We start from the raw sequence: 21,976 nt of genomic DNA, 5'->3' as shown, positions 1-21,976 counted from the left end.
AATTCCACTTCTTGGGATATACCCTGAGGCCCCAATAACACGCTGCACAAAAGATATCTGCACTCCTAAATTCACTGCAGTACTATTCATAATTGCCAAAATTTAGAAACAACGCAAGTGTCTTAAGAACAGATGAGTGAGGGCTGCAGCAATAACACAGCAGGTAGGGCATTTGTCTTGCATGCAGCGGACCCAGGTTCAATTCCCAACATCCTGTATGGTACCCCGAGCACAGCCAGGAGTAATTCCTTAGTGCAGAGCCAGGAGTAACCCCTGTGCATCGCTGGGTGTGATTCAAAAAGCAAAACAAAACAAAACTGATGAGAGGATAAAGAAACTAGGGTACATATAAACAATACTACTCAGCCTTAAGGAAAAATGAAATCATGCAATTTGCTGATACATGGATGGACTTGGAGTAAAAGGAACAGAAGAAAAGGGACTTCCACTAAATGATCTCTCTCATATGCAGGGTATAAAGAAACCTGCATATGAGAGGAGGGACGGGGGAGTATGTCAAGGAAGAGAACTCTGATAATGGTGCAGGGGAAGTAAGTGGTCATCCTGGAGGAAGATAGGGTACTGAGAGGAGGTAAAGTGATATGCACGATTATACCCTGTAAGCCACAGTATTATAAAACACATTGCTTAAAAAGGAAACGGAAAAACAAAAACAAAGCCTGTCTCATGGAGGAAAGGAGGGAAATTAGAGACATTGGTGGAGTGAAGTGGACACTGATGAAAGGACTGGTGTACGCCTGGAACTCAGTCATGAATAATAATAAATTAACCTTATTAATTTAATTAAACTTTCTAATTCACAATGATTCAATTAAGCAATAAAATTTAAAACAATAAAAACATAACAAAATCCAAAAATGTCTTTAGGAGTTCTGATGGTCTCCAAGTGTGCTTCTTTATTGGTCCCCGTACTGATGATGGTAAGTTGACGCGGCAACTCTCCAGCAGGCTGTAGGACAGTGGTCCTCATCCTTACCCACGGGTGCAGGGCTCTCCCGAGAGCAGCACCCAATCACCATCTCCTCCACAGAATCTTCAGAGGGCATCTCCCAGGAGAGCTTTTGGGGATTTTTTGTTTGTTGCATTGCTCAGGACTGGCACTGCTCAGGGATTACTCCTGGCTCAGTGCTCAGAAATTACTCCTGGCCGTGCTCAGGGATATGGGATGTTATAAATTGAACTCAGGTCAGCTATGTGCAAGGCAAGTGCCCATCCAGAAGCTTTTCAATGGCACATTCCTTTGGGACCCTCAGTCAGTGTTTCACTCAGTAGGTCCAGTGGAGAGCACAGGGTTACATTTTAAAAAGCCTACAATGGCTGTTATGGGCAGCCACATTTAAAAACACTGCCCAGGGCTGGAGCCATAGTGTAACAGGTAGGCCACTTGCATCCAACACAGCCAACAGGGTTCTATTTACAGCACTGTATGTGGTCCCCAATGCCCTGCCAGCCAGGAATAAGCTCTAAGTACCACTAGGTGTGGCCCAAAAACAAAAGAAAATAAAAATAAAAATAAAAGCACTGCACTAGACACAGAGCCTGCATCTCAGAAATCTGTCTGCTTCAGCAACCCAGGACTTGGGCTTCAACTTTTCACCTCCCATTAGCAGTAAGTCTTTAAATGCCATCTCACTGTCTACACCCAGTCACGGCTTCTTAAAGTGGGTCTTGTGTAGCCACTAATTTCTCGCAGCTGCGAATTTTCTTTCCTTGGAAAGCAGCCACAGTTAGCTAAACCCAAAGGCTAAAGACGCCCAACGCCAACAAGGTGCCAGCTTCATTCCTGATTGGGGAGTGACCAGAGAATGAGGAACTTAAGCCTGCCATCCAAATGACTGCTTTCTGGAGAGTGAAGAAATGGCTGCAAATTTTTGGGCTACAAGGTCACTGAAAATCATGACCAGGAATGGAGGGACGCTGACACTGGGGGTGGGTTTGGAGTCAGACGTTGAAACTCTGTTATTAACAGCTTTGCAAATCATAATGCCTAAAAAAACATGACCTGGGTTTGATGACGAGCATGAAGGGGGGTGAGGGAAAACACCCTGTTCCTGATCACTGTATCTTCAATCTATCATTTTTACATGTTTGTTTTGTTTTGGGGTCACACCCGGTGGTGCTCAAGATTTAACTCCTGGCTCTACACTCAAGGATCACTCCCGGCTGTACTCAGGGGACCAGATGGGCAGTGAACATGAGTCAGCCTCATACAAATCAAAAGCCCTACTCTCTAGGGCCCACCTTCAACCTATCTTGACTGAAAAGACCCATCTGGGTGGGAGGTGGTTCAGTAGTCGAGCACTAGCCATGTAAATAATGGCACCATTTCAGCACTCATACCTGAAACTTACATCCGGCTGTACTTCAATGTTACTTAAAAACCAAACTCCATCTCCAAAGCACACAGACTGTGAATCATCAAACAGGAAAAAGGGCACTAGCACTTCTGAAGTGCGGGAGACTGGACTCTGTGGCCTGTGTCACAGCTGCATAACCTGGGGCGGATGACAGCATCTCTCTGAGATTTTATTTCTTCACTGCAAGCAGGCAGAATAAGGTACACTACTTACGGGTTAATTATGAAGATGAAACAAGAAATGTCAAGCATCTAGTCCAGTGTCTGGCATTCAGGAAGAAGTAACTAAATGTTTACTCCATCAATGACTAAACTAAGGACGTCTCCAGACAGAGAGTTCACAGTGCTCGGACAGAAGCATGAAACCAAACACACGTTTGGAGATTAAGACCCAGACAACTGTCAGTCATAGGCCAGTAAAAAATTAACAAAAATTATCTGAGAGATTAACAGGTTTGACCGGAGCTGAGGAGATAGCTCACCGGGCTAGAGTGTATGCAGAGGGTCCTGGGTTCAATTTCCCAAACAGTGTGGTCCCCTGTTGCGTGAGGCCCCAAAACAAAACAAAAACATAAAAAAACCCTGACTTTTCTGTTTTTTCACCTACTAATCAGATATTGAAATACAAAGTGACAGAACACCCACCTGAAGAAAGCATTATTTTTACAGTATAGATGATTCTCAAAAAATTAGAAATTGAGCTCCCATTTGACCCAGCAATACCACTCCTGGGAATATATGCCAGAGAGGCAAAACAGTATTGTCGAAGTGACATCTGTACTTGTTTGTTCATTGCAGCACTCTTTACAATAGCCAGAATCTGGAAAAAACCGGAGTGCCAAGAATGGATGACTGGTTAAAGAAACTTTGGTACATCTACACAATGGAGTACTATGTAGCTGTTAGAAAAGATGTAAAGTAAGTAAAGTAAAATAAAGGCCCTCCTGTTGATCAGCTCCAGCGGGCCCAGTAACGTCTCCATTGGAGACTTTGTTGTTACTGTGTCTGGCATATCGAATACTCTTGGTAGCTTGCCGGGCTCTCCGAGAGGGGCGGAGGAATCGAACTCGGGTCAGCCATGTTGGCCGCTTGTAAGGCGAACGCCCTACCCGCTGTGCTATCGCTCCAGCCCTGTTAGAAAAGATGAAGTCATGTAATTTACATACAAGTGGCACTACATGAAAAGTATCATGCTAAGTGAAATGAGTCAGAAAGAGAGGGACAGACATAGAAAGATTGTATTCATCTGGGGAACATAAAGTAACAAAATAGGAGACTAACACCCAAGAATAGCCGAGATAAGTACTAGGAGGTTTACTCCATGGCTAGCTGCTAGTACTAGGAGGCCAGCTGCACATCCTAGGGAAAAAGGCAGCTCAGACAGAGAAGGGACCACCAAATAAAGGGTGTTGGGAGGATCCTCCCAGGATGGGAGATGCATGCTGAAAGTCGACTAAAGACCGAACACGACTGCCACTCAATGCCTCTTTTGCAAACCACAGCACCCAAAAGGATAGAGAGAACAAAGGGGAATGCCCTGCCACAGAGGCAGGGTGGGATGGGGGGGATGGGGGGTGGGGAGGATGCTGGGATCATTGGTGATGGGGAGTGGGCACTGGTGGAGGGATGGGTACTCGATCATTGTATAACTGAAACCCAAGCACAAAAATTTTAAGTCTACAACTGTACCTCATGGTGTTTCACTAATAAAAATTAAAAAAAAAAAAAAAAGAGGGGCTGGAGCAATAGTACAGCGGGTAGGGTGTTTGCCTTGCATGCAGCCAACCTGGGTTCGATTCCCAGCATCCCATATAGTCCCCTGAGCACTGTCAGGAGTAACTCCTGAGTGCAGAGCCAGGAGTAACCCCTGTGCACTGCAGGGTGTGACCCAAAAAGCAAAAAAAAAAAAAAAAAAAAAAAAAAAAAAGCATTGTTTTTAAAGGAACATCAAAAAAAGAGAATTAAATAATGATGTCATTATGAAACATTTAACATTCACAAAGTCCTGTCACTGCTCCTATTCTTAGACCAGTGACACTGACCTGCCAGCAGGAATTCCTGCACCAGCGTTTGGGATAGACCCTTTGAGAGCAGGGTTCCTCTCTAAAGCACATTGCAACCAAGTAAGCTGGAACCTAGACAGGAAACAAAGGCGCAGAAGAGGATCAGGAGAGACAGAACCACAGCAGTGGCCCAGAGGCTGGAACCATGTCCCTTGGGAGTATCACTTAGCGCTAGGAAGAGGAACAGTGATCAATTACTGAGCACCTGCTCAGTGCAGACACTGTGTTCAGCCACATACCCAGAAGGGTTTTGTTTCATTCCCCAACCCTAAGAGGTAGTATTAGTATTCCTGTATCTTAAGTAAGAAAACTTGCTCAAGTCAGCCCAGGTATTAAGGGGTGAAACCTGGCCCAGTGGTAGAATACAAGCCTTGAGTGTGGACAGCACAGGGTTTGAGCCCAGACACTGCAAATAAAGAAAAAGAAAAAGAAAGAAACCGGGTAGTTTGGCTATAGGGCCCTGGGCTCAATCATAAGGCTGTAAATGCTCTCACTAACAATATGAAAGAATGACATATACAATTGAATACAAAACTTTTAAATCCAGGGGCCAAAGTGATAGTAAAGCAGGCAGGTTGTTTGCCTTGAACGTGGCTGACCTATGTTCAATTCCCAGCATCAGATATGGTCCCCCAAGTACCGCCAGCAGTGATTCCTGAGTGCAGAGCCAGGAGTAAGCCCTGAGCATCACCAGATGTGACCCCAAACCGCCAAAAAAAAAAAAAAAAAATTACATCCAACAAATCAAATCAAAACTGAGCTCTAAATGGTACGTGTGTGTGTGTGTGTGTGTGTGTGTGTGTGTATGCGCATGTGCACAAACAGCTACTACCCAGTAATTCCAGATTAAAGGATGGGGGGCACCGGAGTGTTGTTATGGGGGTAAGGCACCTGTCATGCATGCAGTGGGTTCAGCACCACATATGGTGCCCTAGCACAGCCAGGAGCCATTCCTGAGCACAGAGCCAGGAACAACCCCTGAGAATATTATAGGACACTTGGAGACATCTGAGTAAATTCAGTAGATTAAATAGTTATCAATAATAAGTTTCTGATTTTCCTCACTTTTTTTCCGTTTTTCATTTTGGGTCATACCTGGTTGTGCTCAGAGGTTACTCCCACCTCTGCACGCAGGAATTACTCTTCACGTTGCCTGGGGGATTGTGGGATGCTAGGTATCAAACCTGGGTTGGCCATGTGCAAGGCTAAAGCCCTACACACTGTACTATCACCCCGGTCCCTGATTTTCCTCACTTTGCTGTGGCAATATAAGGGAACACTTGTTTTTAAGACGGGGGGAGGAGGGGAACCCTCAAGTATTTAGAACTAAAGGAGCATTATAAAGGCTTTTACTGTCAGAGTTCAGAAAAATATATACACCCATAATTATACATATAAATACACCAAGAGAAATGAAAGAAAAGGATGAAGCAAATGCAATTAACATTTGAAAAAATTTGGATTCAGAGATTCTAGAATTTTAATTTTTACTTTTATTACCTATTAGCTGCTGGGGATCAAACCCAGGCCTCATGCGTGTGCTTTATATGTGAAGCCCCATCTCCAGCCCCTACACTTGAGTTCAATTTTACTTATATTCATTGTTCTACTTGTGGGTATCCAATTGTACCAACACCATTTGTTGAAAAGATTTTTCTTTCCACATTGAGACACTTCAGAAACTTCATGAAAATTTACACGTGAAATCTATGAGCTTCAGTTCTATCCCATTGATTTATATGTCTGTATGCCAATACTACAGTGTTTATTACTACTATGTTGTGTAAGTTTTGAAATCGGGAAGTGTAAGGCTTCCAACTTTGCTTCACTTTTTTTTTTTTTTGCTTTTCGGGTGATGCACAGGGGTTACTCCTGGTGGTGCTCAGGGGACCATATGGGATTCTGGGAATTGAACCCGGGTCGGCCATGTGCAAGGCAAACACTCTACTCGCTGTGCTATTGTTCCAGCCCCCAACTTTGCTTCTTTTTCAGATTATTTTTTATATTCTAGTTCTCTTGAATTTCCAAATTGATTTTAGGATGGACCTTTTAATTTATGCAAAAATATTGGCTGAACTTCTAACAGACAGGATTTGTATCAGACCTGTATTTATCAATGTGGCAAGTACCCTTTGTGTTCCGCTTTTGTCTTGGGGTCACACACTGTGATGCTCAGGGATTATTCCTGGTTCTGCGCCCAGGGATCACTCTTGGAAGGCTCGGGGGACAATATGGGGTGTCAGGGATTGAACTTGGATCAGTTGCATGCACAGCAAATGCCCTACTGCTATGCTATCGCTCTGGCCTCCTATTATCCTTTTTATATATTGCCAAGTTTGGCTTATCAGTACTTTGTTGATAATTTTTCCATTTATATTCACAAAAATAAAAGTTTATAATTTTCTTTTTCTGTGACATCTTTATCTGGTTTGGATAACAGGGTGATACTTGTCTCAAAGAATGGGTTGGTTAGCCCTCTTTTTTGTACTGAGAATTGGTATTAGGGCAGGCAAGAAAAAAGTGGTTGTAAAACTCTTCCCTTGAACACAGCCGACCTGGGATTGATCTCCTGCACCACATATGGTTTGCTGCCGCCTGCCAGGAGAGACCCGTGAGCACAGAGCCAGGAGTGAGCCCTGAGCACTGCTAGGTGTGCCTCCTCCCAACTCCATCCCCCCAAAAAAGAAAGAATTGGTATTTACTATTAATTAATGTTTGGCAGAATTTGTTAAGTCATCTACATCTGGCTTTTTCTCTGTGAGTCCTTTTTCATTACAGACTCAGTCTCTGTTAAAGGTCTACCCAAATGTTCTATTTCTTCAACAAACAGCTCCCACTGAGGGAGCTCCTGACACAGACACAGTGAAACAAGTGCCCCATGGACTCAGTGCGACTCCAGGATTGCACTGCTGGTGGGGAATTAGAGCTCAGCACCGTTCAGATCCCGTCATTTCAGAAAGCCACGCTGAATGCCAGATACTGTACCCCTCAAGCCACTCCCATGCTTCAGTGCGGGCTAGAACTGTCCTAGTTTCTCTCCATGAGGAAATGTGGCAGGGGCTGAGCAACAGGCCCATGCACTCTCCTGCGACAGAGACACAGTGCCCAGAGAAATGCTGTCCCCTCATCTGCAGGGCTGGAGGAACTGCTCCATACACTCTTGCCTGCCCCTGGCCCTCATCCACAGCTCCACACCACATCTTCTACACTCAACACCTGCAAGCTTTTAAAAGCTACCATATTTATCTCCCTTTCCTGTGTTCAAACAAATAAATCAAGTGACGAGACTGTAGTCTCTGGATCAGGCCTATTATCTGTGTGTCTTGACAAGCTTTTTTGGGTTTTGGTAGGGGAGGAGGCGTTGAGCCATATTCAGAATGGCTCAAGGGCTACATCCAGCTCTGCACTTAGAGGTCACTTCCAGAGAGATAGGAATCAACCTGGGGTCAGCAATATGCAAGGCTGCATAAACCATAATCCTGTGCTATCTGACAAGTTTTTTACCTTTTTGCACTCAGTTTCTTATCCACAACACAAGCATAATACTACTATTAATCCTAGGATTATTATGGTAACTAAATAATAGATGTAAAAGTGCTTTAAAAATATCTGATGGGTGGGGGCGAGCAATAGTACAATGGGAAAGGTGTTTGCCTCACATGTGGTCAACCAGGGTTCGATCCCCAGCATCCCAAATGGTCACCCAAGCACCTCCAGGAGTGATTCCTCAGGGCAGAGCCAGAAGAAACCCCTGAGAATCACCAGGTGTGCCTGCCCCACCCCACACCCACAATTAAAGGAATATCTGGTGGGTCTGAGGTTTTGTAAGCAGGAGACCCAGGTTCAATCCCGGACAGCACCCTGAGCACCGCAGAGTGACCCCTCTTCACACAGAGCCAGCAGTAGCACCTGACACCACTGAGTGTGGCCAACCCCCTCTCCCTCCAAAAAACAACCAGTATCACCAGTATCTGGTTCTTATATATGCTACTGAAACACAATTAAGTGTTAGAGTGATAGTACAGTAGATAATGTGCTTGCCCTGCACATAGTTGACCATGTTTGATTTACCCTGAGCACCATCAGAAGTGATCCCTGAGCACAGAGACAGGAGTAAGCCCTGAGCATAGCTGGGTGTAGCCCAAAACAAATCCAAAACATTGATTGTTAAAAAGAAAGCAACACTGGAACGTGTGTGTATGTATGCATGTGTGCGTGCGTGCTTGTGTGTGTGTCGTGTCATGAGGTGCCAAGAATAAATCTGGGACCTTACACATGCTCTATCACTTGAGCTACTTCCCTAATCCCTATGTATAACTGTTTTGGGGGGTGGAGGGCACACCTGATGGTGTTCAGAGAATAGACACAGTTCAGTGCTAGCTCCTGGGGAAGCTCAGGGCACTATCAATACGGTCTACCCTCGGGCTTTTTGAGATGTTTTGCAAATAGTCCTCTCCTGGTCTGTCTGTAGTTTGTCATTTCATTGCTAGGTTTTAATTCTAATGAAATTCAATTTATCAATTTTTTCATGGACTGGTATCGTATTTAAAAATTAAGCATTTGCATGTTGAAAGTAGACTATGGACTGAACATGTTTGCCACTCAAAGCCTCTTTTGCAGACCACAACACCCAAAAGGAGAGAGAGAACACAAGGGATCGCCCTGCCACAGAGGCAGGGTGGGATGGGAGGGATGGGGGTGGGAGGGATATTATCCATGGTGGTGGAAAATGGGCACTGGTGGAGGGATGGGTATTTGATCATTGTATAATCTAAACCCAAGCACAAAAAATTGTAAATCTACAACTGTACCTCATGGTGTTTAAAAAAAAAAAAAATTCGGAATTTCAAAATCACGTGGCCCTACTGCAGCCACGCAACATCATGTTATTCATAACCAGAAATAGAACACAAATTGTCTACTGTTGCCTTTTCAGCAGATCTAAGTGTTGGGGTAAAATCTCAAATAATAATAGTGGGTTTGGTGTCAAAATATTGAATGTGATAAAAGTAGAGAGAGAGTAATGTGGAAATCATCTGCCCCACAGGTAGGGGGAGGGTGTGGGATGGGAGTATACTGGGGTTTTTGGTAGTGGAGAATGGGCACTGGTGAAGGTACGGGTGTTTCATTGTATGACCAAGACTTAGACCCGAAAGCTTTGTAAGTGCTCTCACGGTGATTCAATAAATAAAATTATAAAAAAAAAATTAAGCATTTGGTATTGTATCTCATTGCCAGTACCAAAGTCATCCAGAATTTTTCTGTGTTATTTCCTCTAAGTTTTGTAGTATTGGCATTTTACATTTAGGTTTATGGTTTCTTTTTAGTTAATCAAGAATATGAATGTCAAATATTTCTTTTTTTGTGGAGGGAGAAGGGGGAGGGCACACCAGATGATGGTCAGAAGTTACTCCTGGCTCTGCACTCAGGAATCACTCCTGGCAGTGCTTGGGGGGCCATATGGGATGCTGGGGATCGAACTCAGGCAAATACCCTACCTGCTGTACTATCACTCCAACCCCCTGGATATCAAATATTTCTAACATTATCTGTTGGAAAGAACTACCCTTTTCTGGTGAGTTGCCTCTGGTCGCTTTTTAGAGGTGAGTTGAATATACTTAAAATGGTTTTTTTTGTTTGTTTGTTTTCTTCCCATTCTATTGATCTGTCTTTCAACAACACCATGTTTTTTTTTTTTTTATTACATAGCATTAAGTCCTGAAGTTGGGTTCTGTCAGTACACTCTTCTCTCCATGTGCTCCAGCCCATTGGACTCTCTCTTCAGCCTCTAAGTTTACTTTTTTTTTTCTGGCGGGGGGGGGGGGGGGGGGGGGGGAGGGGACGCACACCTGACAGTGCTCAGGGCATTACCCTGGCTCTGAGCTCAGAATCACTCCTGGTGGGCTCAGAAGACCATATGGGGTGCCAGGGATCAAACTCAGATAGGCTACATGCAAGGCAAACGCCTTACCCACTGTACTGTCATTACTCTGGCTCCTAAACTGAGCTTTTTCAAGTTTCCTTACTCATTGTTAAACACACAATACTGACTATAAGATTTCATGAGGCTTGATAATATCTGTAAATTACTTTATACATAAGTCACCTAGTAAACAGAAACTGCTTTTTAAAAAAAAATTTAGTTTTAAAAGCCAATATTTTGGGAAGGTTGGGGGATTGGGCTACACCCAGCAATGTTCAGGGGTTACTCTTGCACCCAGGAATCACTACTGGTGGTGATGCTCAAGGATCATATGGGATGCCGGGGATCAAACCACCACATGCAATGCAAAGTAAGTACCTTGCACATTGTACTATCTCTCTGGCCCCTTAGTAGCCAATTTTGTAAGTAAGTAAGAACTGCTGTTAGTTTAGTCTAGGATGGAAGTTCCCACGTTTATTTGGCCTATCCCAAATAAAGAAAGGGAGTAGACAGTATGCAGTGAAAACAAACCCTCTGTCCTTGACTACAGGATTGCGGTTCCCAAGCAGCAGGGTGAGAAGGTCTGTGGGAAAAGCAAGGGGCAGATGAGAAGTGACACAGGACGGAGCCAGAGCAATAATACCATGGGTAAGGCACTTGCTCTGCATGTAGCCAACCCCAGTTCAATCTCCAGCACATGATATCCTGAACCCCGCCAAGAGTGAGTCCTGAGCTCAGAGCCAGGAGTAAGCCCTTAATACTGCCAGATGTGGCTCCCCAAACTAAAAAACAAATAAGCGACACGTGGATAATGTTGGAGGGTCTTTGGCACTTTAATAGTGATGATGGTAAATTCATTGTATACCAAAAACATTGGGCCACAGAGAGAGTACAAAGGCTACCTAGCCTGGAGCTACTGTCCAACACTGGCTCAAACCCTGAAACCACAAGTACATCACAAGGGCCACCAGGAGCAGCCTCTGCATGCAGAACCAGCTGTGGCGCAAAAAAAAAAAACAAAACAAAACAAAAAACCATTAACACTACTGTAACATGTTAATTTAACAGAGAAAGAGAGAGAGAGAGAGAGAGAGAGAGAGAGAGAGAGACCACTTATTCCAGCAGAAAACCAACCACAGTGACTAGAGAGAAAGTACAAAGATTAAGACGCTTGCAATACATCTTGTCAACCCCAGTTCAAATTTCTAGCACCACGTATAGTTTTCTGCATAGAGCCAGGAGTTAGTTACTCCAGGGCACAGAGCCATGAACAGCCTCTAAGAACCGCCAGTTATAGCCCAAATTTCCCAAAACAAAAAAAGACCAACCACAGTAAAATCATAATCATAATAATTAAGTAAATCAAACACTAGCCAAGGGGCAGCAGCCATAGTTCAAAGGGCTAAAGTACATGTTTTGCATGTGGAGGGCCAGGTTTGATCCCTGGCACCACCGGAATTGACTCCTGAGTATCACCAAGTATAGTCAACCCCCACCAAAAATAAAAGAAAAAAAAGAAGACAAATAATAAAATAAATAAAATTCTAGTCACTTACAGAAGCCCTTGTGAAATACAATCAGATGCATTTCTAACTATCATTATATCTTCAATTTGGCTGCAAATGTAGTCAAGACCAGGGCTGGAGATACCTCACAGGCAGAAACACAGGCTCTGCATGCAGCCAGTGTTGGATCCCTGGTACTGAATGATGGTTGCCCCCTCCACGCCCCACCCATTTAGCCAGTCATGATGTTCTTCTCACAAACATCCCTTAATGCATTCATTCCCTTCGTATATCTCCAGATATCTTCGGATATATCCTGCTTTTACTTTTTTATTCTGTTTCACTAGAGGAGAAGGGGACACACCCAGCAGTACTCGGAAGTCATCAGTCCAGGCTCCTTAAGAGAATGCACCCCGCAGAACACAACCCTACTCTGTGCACGGTGAGGACATGTGCTCATGCACTCTCCCAGCTCTGGTGCTGGTGGAACAGCCAAACCAACCCTCCCCCAAGACAACGACACACAGTTTGGGCGGGGGCCAGATACGAGTGAGTGCTGTCCCCACACCTAATCCTGTCTTCCTTACAACAATTACTTAGTTCTAGCTCTAGAAGACCCAGCGACCACGCATCATAAGCTCTGTCCCACTATCTGACAGCTGGACCATCGATCAGGCAGAGATGGGTACAAACATGTTGCCAGCATAAGGCAGCAATAAAGAACCCTTGGAGTTAGCTACAAAAAGCCAGAAGCTCAGTGAACACCAGATTCCTAGTTCCAGTGAAATGCTGCAATTTCATCAATTTCCTTTGACAGCCTTTCCTATAGGATAAGAGAATTGCTGTTGGGTCTGAGAAAAGGAAAAAAAGAATGCCAGAAAGGGTCAGTCAACTGCAGGAGAGAGCATGGCAATGTTAGATGAACTCAGGGGAGCTGAGTAACCAACCAGCAAACAAGCTCAATTCCACATCTACCTAATATGCACGAAAGAGACACTGTTAATACTAAAGAAAAAGGCCCCACTCATGACAGTCACTCCCAAAGGATTCTGTACCATGGCAGCTCTCTGTAGGAAGAAACCTTCTCAAGGAATAAATATTTGAAGTTCGACGACGAAGACAATGGAATCTTTCTATCCCTTCTGTCCCTCTGAAACAACATTCCTCAGGCAAAGACTGTAATGTCAGTGGAGCTGACCTAAGCTCAGACACTTGCCATTACCTCTTGCTGCTTCTCCTCATTGGGATAGGTGTCTACAAATACTCCCAGCCCCACAAATTTGTCCATGTTTCCAAACACAGGCCCTAGAGAGAGAGAACAGATGAACAATGAGACAAAGCCAAGAGTCGATAAGGGAATAATATAACAATATGGTGGTGGAGAAGGTGAACTTTAATTTGACTCCCGTGCCTCTCTTAAGAGGAGAAAACACTGGTAAAAGCACCCAAAAGCTATTGGCCACTGTCTGAGGGCGAGGGAAAGAGAGAAGGCCCCAGCAACCTTGTTTGGCACTGCACCTGCTCCTGATCCAAAGTGGTTGCTAAGGTGCCCCTAAAGATTTCTGCTTCACAAACACTTGGTGACAACTAAGTCCCCAAGAGAAAACTGAATTCCCAAGTTCCACTTCTTGCTGCAAAAGAGATCAGGTCATATCAGGCTGAATCTGCCACAGAGTTAGAGCAATGGCTCCCACAAAGATAAAACAGCTCCTTCTCATAACTCAGCACTGCAGAGATCTGTTTCCAGTGCGTTCCCGGAAAAAACTTTCTCCCCAACTTGATGTCTGAGAGTCAGTGTTTTCACCCAGTCAACAGGCCAGGTGGTTTCACAGAAAAAAAAAAAATAGATGGAATTAATCAGCAAGAAATCACTCCAGGATGAGTCAAGTTCAGCTGCTTATTAGGACTCGGGTCCTTTGCAGAGACTAGCCAAGGCAGTCTTCAGACACAGACATCAAGGGAGAGAGCAAAGCCCTGGCACTGTAGGGACAAATCCTCAAAAGGATGAATGCAGCAGGACAGGCCTGTGTCACCCCATACAAGAGCCACCCAGGGCTCACTTATGTACCTGGCTGCATTCGATCCTTTGTGTACCAGATCGCCAAGCCATCCCCATGGAGGTTCTTCTTCCCTTGTCCATGGATTTTGAAGTGCACCTGCAGCTCCCAGTCTCTCAGGAAACATGGCTAAAGCGGAAAAGATAGTGGAATTAGTGAGGAACATGAACTACAAAGCCCTGACATCCTTATCAGTCATCTACAGGTTTATAAGACAATAAAGGAAGGTAACATGAGGCTAAGGACTAAAAACAAAATATAAGATTTATGCACATGTATTTCATAAAATTAAATGAATTGAGTCATTCAACTATGAGATTTAATATTAAAAGCAATTAACTTGGGGCTGGAGCAATAGTACAATGGGTAGGGAGTCCGCCTTGCATGCGGCTGATCCAGATTTGATTCCAGGCATCCCAGATGGTCCTCTGAACACTGCCAGAAGTAATTTCTGAGTGCAGAGCCAAGAGTAACCTCAGAGCATCACTGGGTGTGCCCCCCACCCCACCCAAATAAAAAAGTGACTAACTCTCCCAATTCTCTCTGGCCTAACCCCACAGAAACGGGGCAGTATTGCCAAGTTGGAAAAGATGAGAAAATGCCAAATCAGATTACTGTTGTTCTACTTTGAAGAGCAAAGTAGCTCAACCTGTATACAAGGCCAAATTAACACAAATTTGCAATTTAAGATCACCCCCTCAGAGGGACCAGAGAGACAGCATAGTAGGATAGAGCTCTTGTCTTGCAAGCAGCTGGGTTCGATTCCCAGTATCCCATACGGTCTCCTGAGCACCACCGGGAGTAATTCCTGAGCACTGAGCCAGGAGTAACCCCTGAGCATCGCCAGGTATGACCCCCAAACAAACCAAAAATAAGATCACCCTTCTGAGAGAGGCACTCTGAAAAGCTTTGACTTAAAGAAAGGTCAAAGCTTCATTAATTACCAAAGAATAAGAAAAGCGAAGTCGTTACGAAAAGGTTTCCGGGAATAATTAGCAGGTGCTATAAGCATCTCTAATTAGCTAAACTTGGTCCTATGCCAAGCTAAGGGGCAAGCCAGAGTTCCCACAGGGAGGAATACGTTAGTCCCCATCTCATGCCTCTGGCTACGCAGCACAAAAGCACCAGCAAGATCATCGTCCTCACGGGAGCACAGCTTCTGGTGGGAAATATAAAGGAAATAGATGCTATCAGATTCCTGGTTTTGATTAAATAATAATAATAATAGTGTACAGAACTTCGGGAAAATGAAGAAAAGGTGAGTGGATAAGTAAGTACACTAAATAGTTGAACAATTTCAAGAAGAAACCCAAATGTGTATTTGGAGCCGGAGAGAAAGTACGGCGGTTAAGATGTTTGTCTTATTGAGGTTCACCTTGGTTTGAATCCTGGTTCCGAGAGCACGCTAGGAGTGAACCCTAAGCACAGATGAGCTGTGTCCGAAACTGATCCTGGTTTGATCATTAACCCCAAAACAAAACCAAAAATGGGTATCTGGTTGAGAGGCTCTGGATTAAAGCTTATCATGGAAAAAAGCAGACAGACTGGGGGTGGAGTCAAAGACCTGTCAGTCAGATTAGGGCTCCTAGTAATATAATGCCAGATTTTTTTCAGTATTGTGTTAGTTTCTGGAAAATCTGCCCTAAGTATCACTATCAGTGGGGCCTAGCGACAGGACTGGGATAGGGAAGGTACTTGCCTTGCATGTGGCTGACCCCAGTTCAACCCCTAGCACTCCATCTAGTTCCCGCATCCCTGAGCACAGAAGCAGGAATAAACTGAACATTGCTGTGTGTAGCCCAAAAACAAAAACAAAGTGTATTAGAAATAAATGTTTAAAATGCAAGGGGTATGGGTACCTCTAAATTTAGCAAAGAGTCTGAAATCTCCAATTGCCTACTCTATTTTGAGGAGCCCTGTTCCTGTGGGCCAAGTAAGGTTCTCATTTTTATGGTTTCATTTCTATATCAGGTCAAGAGTGAAATTCAGTGAGAGGAAGCTGCCCCACAGCGAGTGAGTATATAATAAGGCACCATAAAGAGGGCAGGACCAGAAAAATTCACACAGAGCCAGCAAGAGGCTGTTGTTTAACTGAGAGTCTTGATTTGCTACCTGTTAGATTCATTAAAGGAGTTTTACAACCCCCCAAGTACCTAGCAATTAATTCAGAATCTTCGGGGAAGGGATCCAGGCATCAATTTGAATGGTCAGCCAACTGTCAAAACCTACGTAAGCATATGCGGTCAAATACCTCAGAAACAATACCAAACCTCCCTCTCCGAATGAGATAAAACAAAAATACAAAAATACAAAAAAATACAACTACTGAAATCTGGAGAAGGCAGGGGATACAGTTCTGAGGATAGTATGTCTTGCATGAGTGTGAGCTAAAGCTCAAACTTCACATGCAAGAGCCGGGATAGATTCCAGACAGCACAAGGTTCCCTAAGCACCCCTGAGAGTGATCCAAATATTTTTCTTAAAAAGTAGGAAACTAGGGGGCTAGAGCGATAGCACAGCAGGTAGGGCGTTTGCCTTGCACACGGCTGACCCAGGTTCGATTCCCAGCATCCCATATGGTCCCCTGAGCACCGCTAGGGATAATTCCTGAGTGCAGAGCCAGAAGTAACCCCTGTGCATTGCCAGGTGTGACCCAAAAAGCAAAAAAAAAAAAAAGTAGGAAACTAAAGAGATAGTGCAGGGGTTAAAACACTTACCTTGCTCATACCTGACCCCGATCCTATTCCCTAACCTATAAGACTGATCACCACCAGGACTTATCCCTGAGCACAGAGCCAGGAATAAACCCAGAGCACCACCCAGGGTGGTACAAAAAGAATAGAAAAAAAAAAAAGGAGGGAAGGGGCACTATAAGAAGATATCAGATTGAACTACCACTGAAGGAGTTACCAAGTAATAGCTAGCAAAATAGCAGTGACATATCAAGCCTTGAACAAAGTTTAGTAACCCACACTGGCACTATCAATGAACCTTCTAACAGATATAGCAATACGCTTCTGTAACATTTTAACTTTCCAAAGTTTTTTTGTTTCAGTCTGCCATCTTATTTTATTCCTCACTATAACCCTGCAAGTAGAACAGATATTACGTAGCTCACATGACAGACAGGAAAAGTGAAAACTGAAAGAAGCTGCCCAAGGCTCACAGGGGAGCTGTGATACAGTTAGATCTAGAAGTGGTAAGTCTTTCAACTCACTTCCACCAGAACACCCTGCCCTGCATTCTGCCCAAGAACAAACTTAGCACCACAATCTGGGTTAAGGAATCAGTCTGTGCCAACAGCTCTTAGAGAACTTTCTCATTGAACAGGGAAAAGAAATAAGTCTATTTCCTGAGGCTCACTTATCTATAACTAATGATAAAAACAGAGCAAAAGTTATTCATTTATGAGCATCGCAAAGAGTAGTAAAGGATATCAAAAGTACCCTTCCCAAAAGCAAAGTGGTTAGGGGTTGGAGCGATAGCGCAGCGGGTAGGACGTTTGCCTTGCACGCAGCCAACATGGCCGACCCGAGTTCGATTCCTTCGCCCCTCTCGGAGAGCCCGGCAAGCTACCGAGAGTATCTCGCCCTCACGGCAGAGCCTGGCAAGCTCCCCATGATGTATTCGATATGCCAAACACAGTAACAAGTCTCACCATGGAGACATTACTGGACCCGCTCGAGAAAATCGATGAACAAAGGGAGGACAGTGACAGTGACACTTATCTATAACTAATGATAAAAACAGAGCAAAAGTTCTTCATAAATGAGCATCGCAAAGAGTAGTAAAGGATATCAAAAGTACCCTTCCCAAAAGCAAAGTGGTTAGGGGCTGGAGCGATAGTGCAGCGGATAGGGCATTTGTCTTGCACGTGGCTGACCCGGGTTCAATTCCCAGCATCCCATATAGTACCCTGAGCACCGCCAGGAGTAATTCCTGAGTGCAGAGCCAGGAGTAACCCCTCTGCATTGCTGGGTATGACCCAAAAAGCGAAAAAAAAAAAAAAAAAAGCAAAGTGGTTATAAAAGATTAAAAAGAGTCCTGAAACCAAAAGGAAACCATCATCTCACATTTGTAGAAAATCACAGTACAGGGGCTTAAGAGATAGTACAGCAAGGAGGGTGCTTGTCTTGCATGGCGGTGACCCAGTGATTCCCGGCATCCCATATCCCCTGAGTACCACAACGAGTAACTCCTGAGTGCAGAGCCAGGAGTAACCCCTGAGCATCACTGGGTGTGGCCCCAAAACAAATAAAATAATAAAGTGACTTTTATATGAAAATAAAAATTAAAATTTAGACTCCTCAAAGTGGGCTGGAGCGATAGCACAGTGGGTAAGGCGTTTGCCTTGCAAGCGGCCAACATGGCTGACCGGAGTTCGATTCCTCCGCCCCTCTCGGAGAGCCCGGCAAGCTACCAAGAGTATCTTGCCAAGCTACCCGTGATGTATTCGATATGCCAAACACAGTAACAATTGTCACAATGGAGACGTTACTGGGCCCGCTCGAGCAAATCGATGAACAACGGGAGGACAATGACAGTGACAGTGACTCCTCAAAGTAAGACAATGAGGAAACATGACGAAATAAATTTTATAGAACAATCTTCTGTTTTACAAAGTAATTAAAAGTGAATTATTAACCTCCCAAGAAGTAAGTCCTATCAGGTCACTTAGATATTTCCAAAAGTAGAATCAAAATGAATTATTGCTTAATTAGGGCAATGGAAAGCTCTGGCCTGGATATCTAATTTCATTATAAATATCATCATGATTCCCACAATGGAAATCCTTGACATCTATAGAAGAAAGAATACTGGAGGGAAAATAGTTAAATGAAGTCAATATGCTACCATGGAACTTTTCAAGAACTCTCTGGAGACACCTCAAGGAAGAGAAAAAGATTCTTACCACCCGGTTCCACAGGGCACCCTGTTTACTTTGCATATCAGGGGTAAGACGGACATACTGGGTCATCACCATGGCATTGCCCATCAGATTCCACAGTGAGGAGCCGCCTGTGCCCACACCTACAGGAAGGAAGTACATCAGTTCATATGCTTCAATGCCTACAGTCACAAAGCCACAGACTCTAGAGGCTGGCTCATCACTGTTTACCTTTTCCTGTCAATTTCCACCCTGGAAACTCATAAATCTGAAATACTCACCACCTTTCCAGCTCCCTTTCAGGAAACGTTTCTAAGCATAGGAGAACTGTTACTGTATCCACACACAATAAACCTACCTCAAGGCAATACTCCAGTTGAAGACATAGTATAGGGATTAAGGCACTTGCCTAGCCCCAGCGAACCTCCATTATTAAATACCTGGGTTAGAGTCTCTGAAACAAATAGGTCTTTGAGGACCTCCAGCGACCTTTGAGCACAGAGTCAGAGGTAAACCCTGGGCACAACTGGGTGTGGCCCCAGATCTCAAAAGGAAAAAAAAGAAATCCCCTAAAAATCCTGACCTAATATGATACCAGGCTTTGGGAGCAATAGTACAGAGGGCAGGGTGTTTGCTTTGCATGTGGCCCACCTAGGTTCGATCCCCGGCATCCCACATGGTCCCCAGAGACAGTACAGTGGGTGAAGCATTTTGCCTTGCGTGCAGCCAGCCCACCCCGGTTGGATCCCAAGAAGCACCTCAAATGGTGCCCTGATCCCATCAGGAGTGATCCCTGATCCTAGAGCAGGGAGTTAGCCATGGGCACAGCCAGGTGTGGTCAAAAAAAAAAAAAACTAAATAAGCTTTCTAGGGTCGGAGAGATGGCACTGAGTAGCTAAGGTACTTGCCTTGCATCCTATCACAAATGATCACCTGAGCCCTGCCAGGAGATCCCTGAGCACAAAACTAGGAATAAGCCCTGCAGGGTGTGGCCCCCAAAAAGCAAGTAAGTTTTCCGCGTGAAGCTACTTTCAGCACCTCTGATTATAAACTCGAGTGAGAACTTTGCGGGTGAGTTACCCATAGTATTAGCACAGAAGAGGCCCCAATGCAACTGCTAAATGGTCACCAAAATCGCAGGAACTACCCTCTTTTCTTGAGCGGTTTTTGTTTGCTGCCCCGCCCCACTCGGTGGGTAACAGGCACAGTTAAGCCATCTGCACTAACTTGGTACTCTTGTAGGGGGCCTTAATACACGTCCTGGGCGGGCAAATTACCCTCAGGAGCCTCGTACCCTAAATAGCAAAGCTGATCCGCCTACACTGAAGAACAGGTGCTTTTAAATTCCGGCAACAAGGATTTGCTTTTTTTTTTTTTTCTCAGTCCTGCCTTAGTTGGAACCCCAGACCTTCCTCCTCCTGCCGCTTTATCTCTAGCGCACCCAGAGGTCCATCCCGCCGGCGGCTCACTGCCGGCGGACCCTAACCGCAGCCCACCCTTCGCAGCTCTCTCCCCTTCCCACTCGTCTGCCGCGCGGCTCCAAAGCGCCCCTTTGCCCAGGCCCGGCGCGAGCGGCATCCAAGAACCTGCTGCAAACTTGCGCGCCTACGGGAACGCCGGGGAGGCGGACTCCTACCCGCGGCTCCCGCGAGGCCCCCGCCCCCGCCGCCAACGCCGCCGCCGCTGGCGGTGCCCTCAGGGCCAGGGGCCCTCCGCTGCCCCCCACCTCGACCGCAGGGACCGAGTCCCGAAGGCGTCCCCGTGCACCACTTCGCCCGGGGCACCTCACCCTGATAGGGCTTCGACAGCGAGTGCTCCCGCTTCAGGTATTCGAACGTTTGGCCCGCCCCGACTTGCCACGGCCCCTGCCCAGACCCCAGCAACAGCAGGAGGAGCAGCAGCTTGAACCCATCCCGAGTCGACCAACGCCGCCGCCACCGCCGCCACCACCCAGAGGGTCCCAGGGCCGCCGCCATCTTTCCCACCACCGTTCCTTTGGCGAAAGCCCGCCCCGTTTCGCAAGCCATTGGCCCGTGGAACCGTCTGCCCCGCTTCCCATTGGTTCTCGTGGAGCCCCCCAGCCCTGCAGGTGAGCACCTCACCAATTGGCTGGCTTGGGTATCAGTTGCCTTGCCAACCCAGGGAAGGGGCGTGGCCCAAAGCTCGGACTCCCCTCTTTGCGTGTGTACCGAGTTCCACTAGGCCTGCTGGGATACGTAGTGATTTCCAACTTGTCTTCGCGTTCTAGAGTAAATTTAAAGTGATAAGAAGGACCGCGATTGGGGTTCAGTTGGTAGAGCATGGATTTCACTACCAGTGATAATAATAATAATAATAACAATTTAAAATTTTAATATGAAGCTGTTTCTTCCAGTCCCATGCAAGTACTCTATCCTTCCTGTCAATAGTATCTCTTGACTTAGTACGCTATCATTCTGGCCCCAAAATAGTGTAGTAGTATTTATTGAAATTAATTTATAGAGATATGAGAGAGAAAGAGAGAGAACACAAGAGTGAGACAGACAGGCAGACAGAGATGTGTTCAAGAAAGAACATGGACTTGAAAAACCAAATAAGCCTGGGTTAGTACTTTTATTAAATAGCTTGACTTGGTGATATTTATAGTCTGCTCCAAAAACAAAAATCCTACACAAACTGAAAGAATTAAAAACACACAAAGGGGCTGGAGAGATAGCACAGCGGGTAGCACGTTTGCCTTGCACGCGGCGGACCCAGGTTCAATTCCCAGCATCCCATATGGTCCCCTGAGTACCGCCAGGAGTAACTCCTGAGTGCAGAGCCAGAGCCAGGAGTAACCCCTGTGCATCGTCAGGTGTGACCCAAAAAGAAAAAAAAAACACACAAGATATTTTATAGTAACAAGATTAGAAAAAAAATAGATAAAAATATTTCTGAGGGGCTAGAGAGGAAGTACAGAAATAGTACAGTGAGTAGCACACTTGTCTTACATGCTCATGGCCAACCCAGAATTCCATCATTGACTATCCCATATGTCTCCAGAGCCCAGCAGGAATGATCCCTGAGCATGGATAGAGACAGGAATAAGCCTTGAACATAGCCAGATGTAGCTCATAAACAAAAACAAAACAAAAATTCTGGAAAAAAAAAGAAAAGAAATATTTTTAAGAAATCCCCCAGATTC

The 21,976-nt window shown here is 45.1% G+C and overlaps 1 protein-coding gene across 4 annotated transcripts in view; it reads right to left on the bottom strand.

The window, feature by feature from the left end:
• LMAN2L (lectin, mannose binding 2 like) overlaps positions 1 to 20,799 on the bottom strand; it is a 32,794-nt gene extending 11,995 nt beyond the window's left edge. For 3 of the 4 annotated variants that reach the window (XM_056123928.1, XM_056123918.1, XM_056123934.1), the window contains exons 1-4: positions 20,603 to 20,799; positions 18,838 to 18,956; positions 13,937 to 14,054; positions 13,091 to 13,173 (exon numbers count right to left, since the gene is read on the bottom strand). In XM_056123928.1, coding sequence (XP_055979903.1) covers positions 13,091 to 13,173; positions 13,937 to 14,054; positions 18,838 to 18,956; positions 20,603 to 20,789 — 507 coding nt within the window. In that variant the 5' untranslated portion in view covers positions 20,790 to 20,799. Of the gene's footprint in view, positions 1 to 13,090; positions 13,174 to 13,936; positions 14,055 to 18,837; positions 18,957 to 20,602 lie in introns of those variants that run through there. The other variant, XM_056123939.1, reaches the window with a different exon arrangement.
• Positions 20,800 to 21,976: the final 1,177 nt, after the last annotated feature.

The sequence above is a fragment of the Sorex fumeus genome, unplaced genomic scaffold, assembly GCF_029834395.1.
Source record: "Sorex fumeus unplaced genomic scaffold, SorFum_2.1 ptg000006l, whole genome shotgun sequence".
NCBI lineage: Eukaryota > Metazoa > Chordata > Mammalia > Eulipotyphla > Soricidae > Sorex > Sorex fumeus.
Note: the sequence above shows the minus strand (reverse complement) of the source record. Positions and strands in the feature narration are given on the sequence as shown.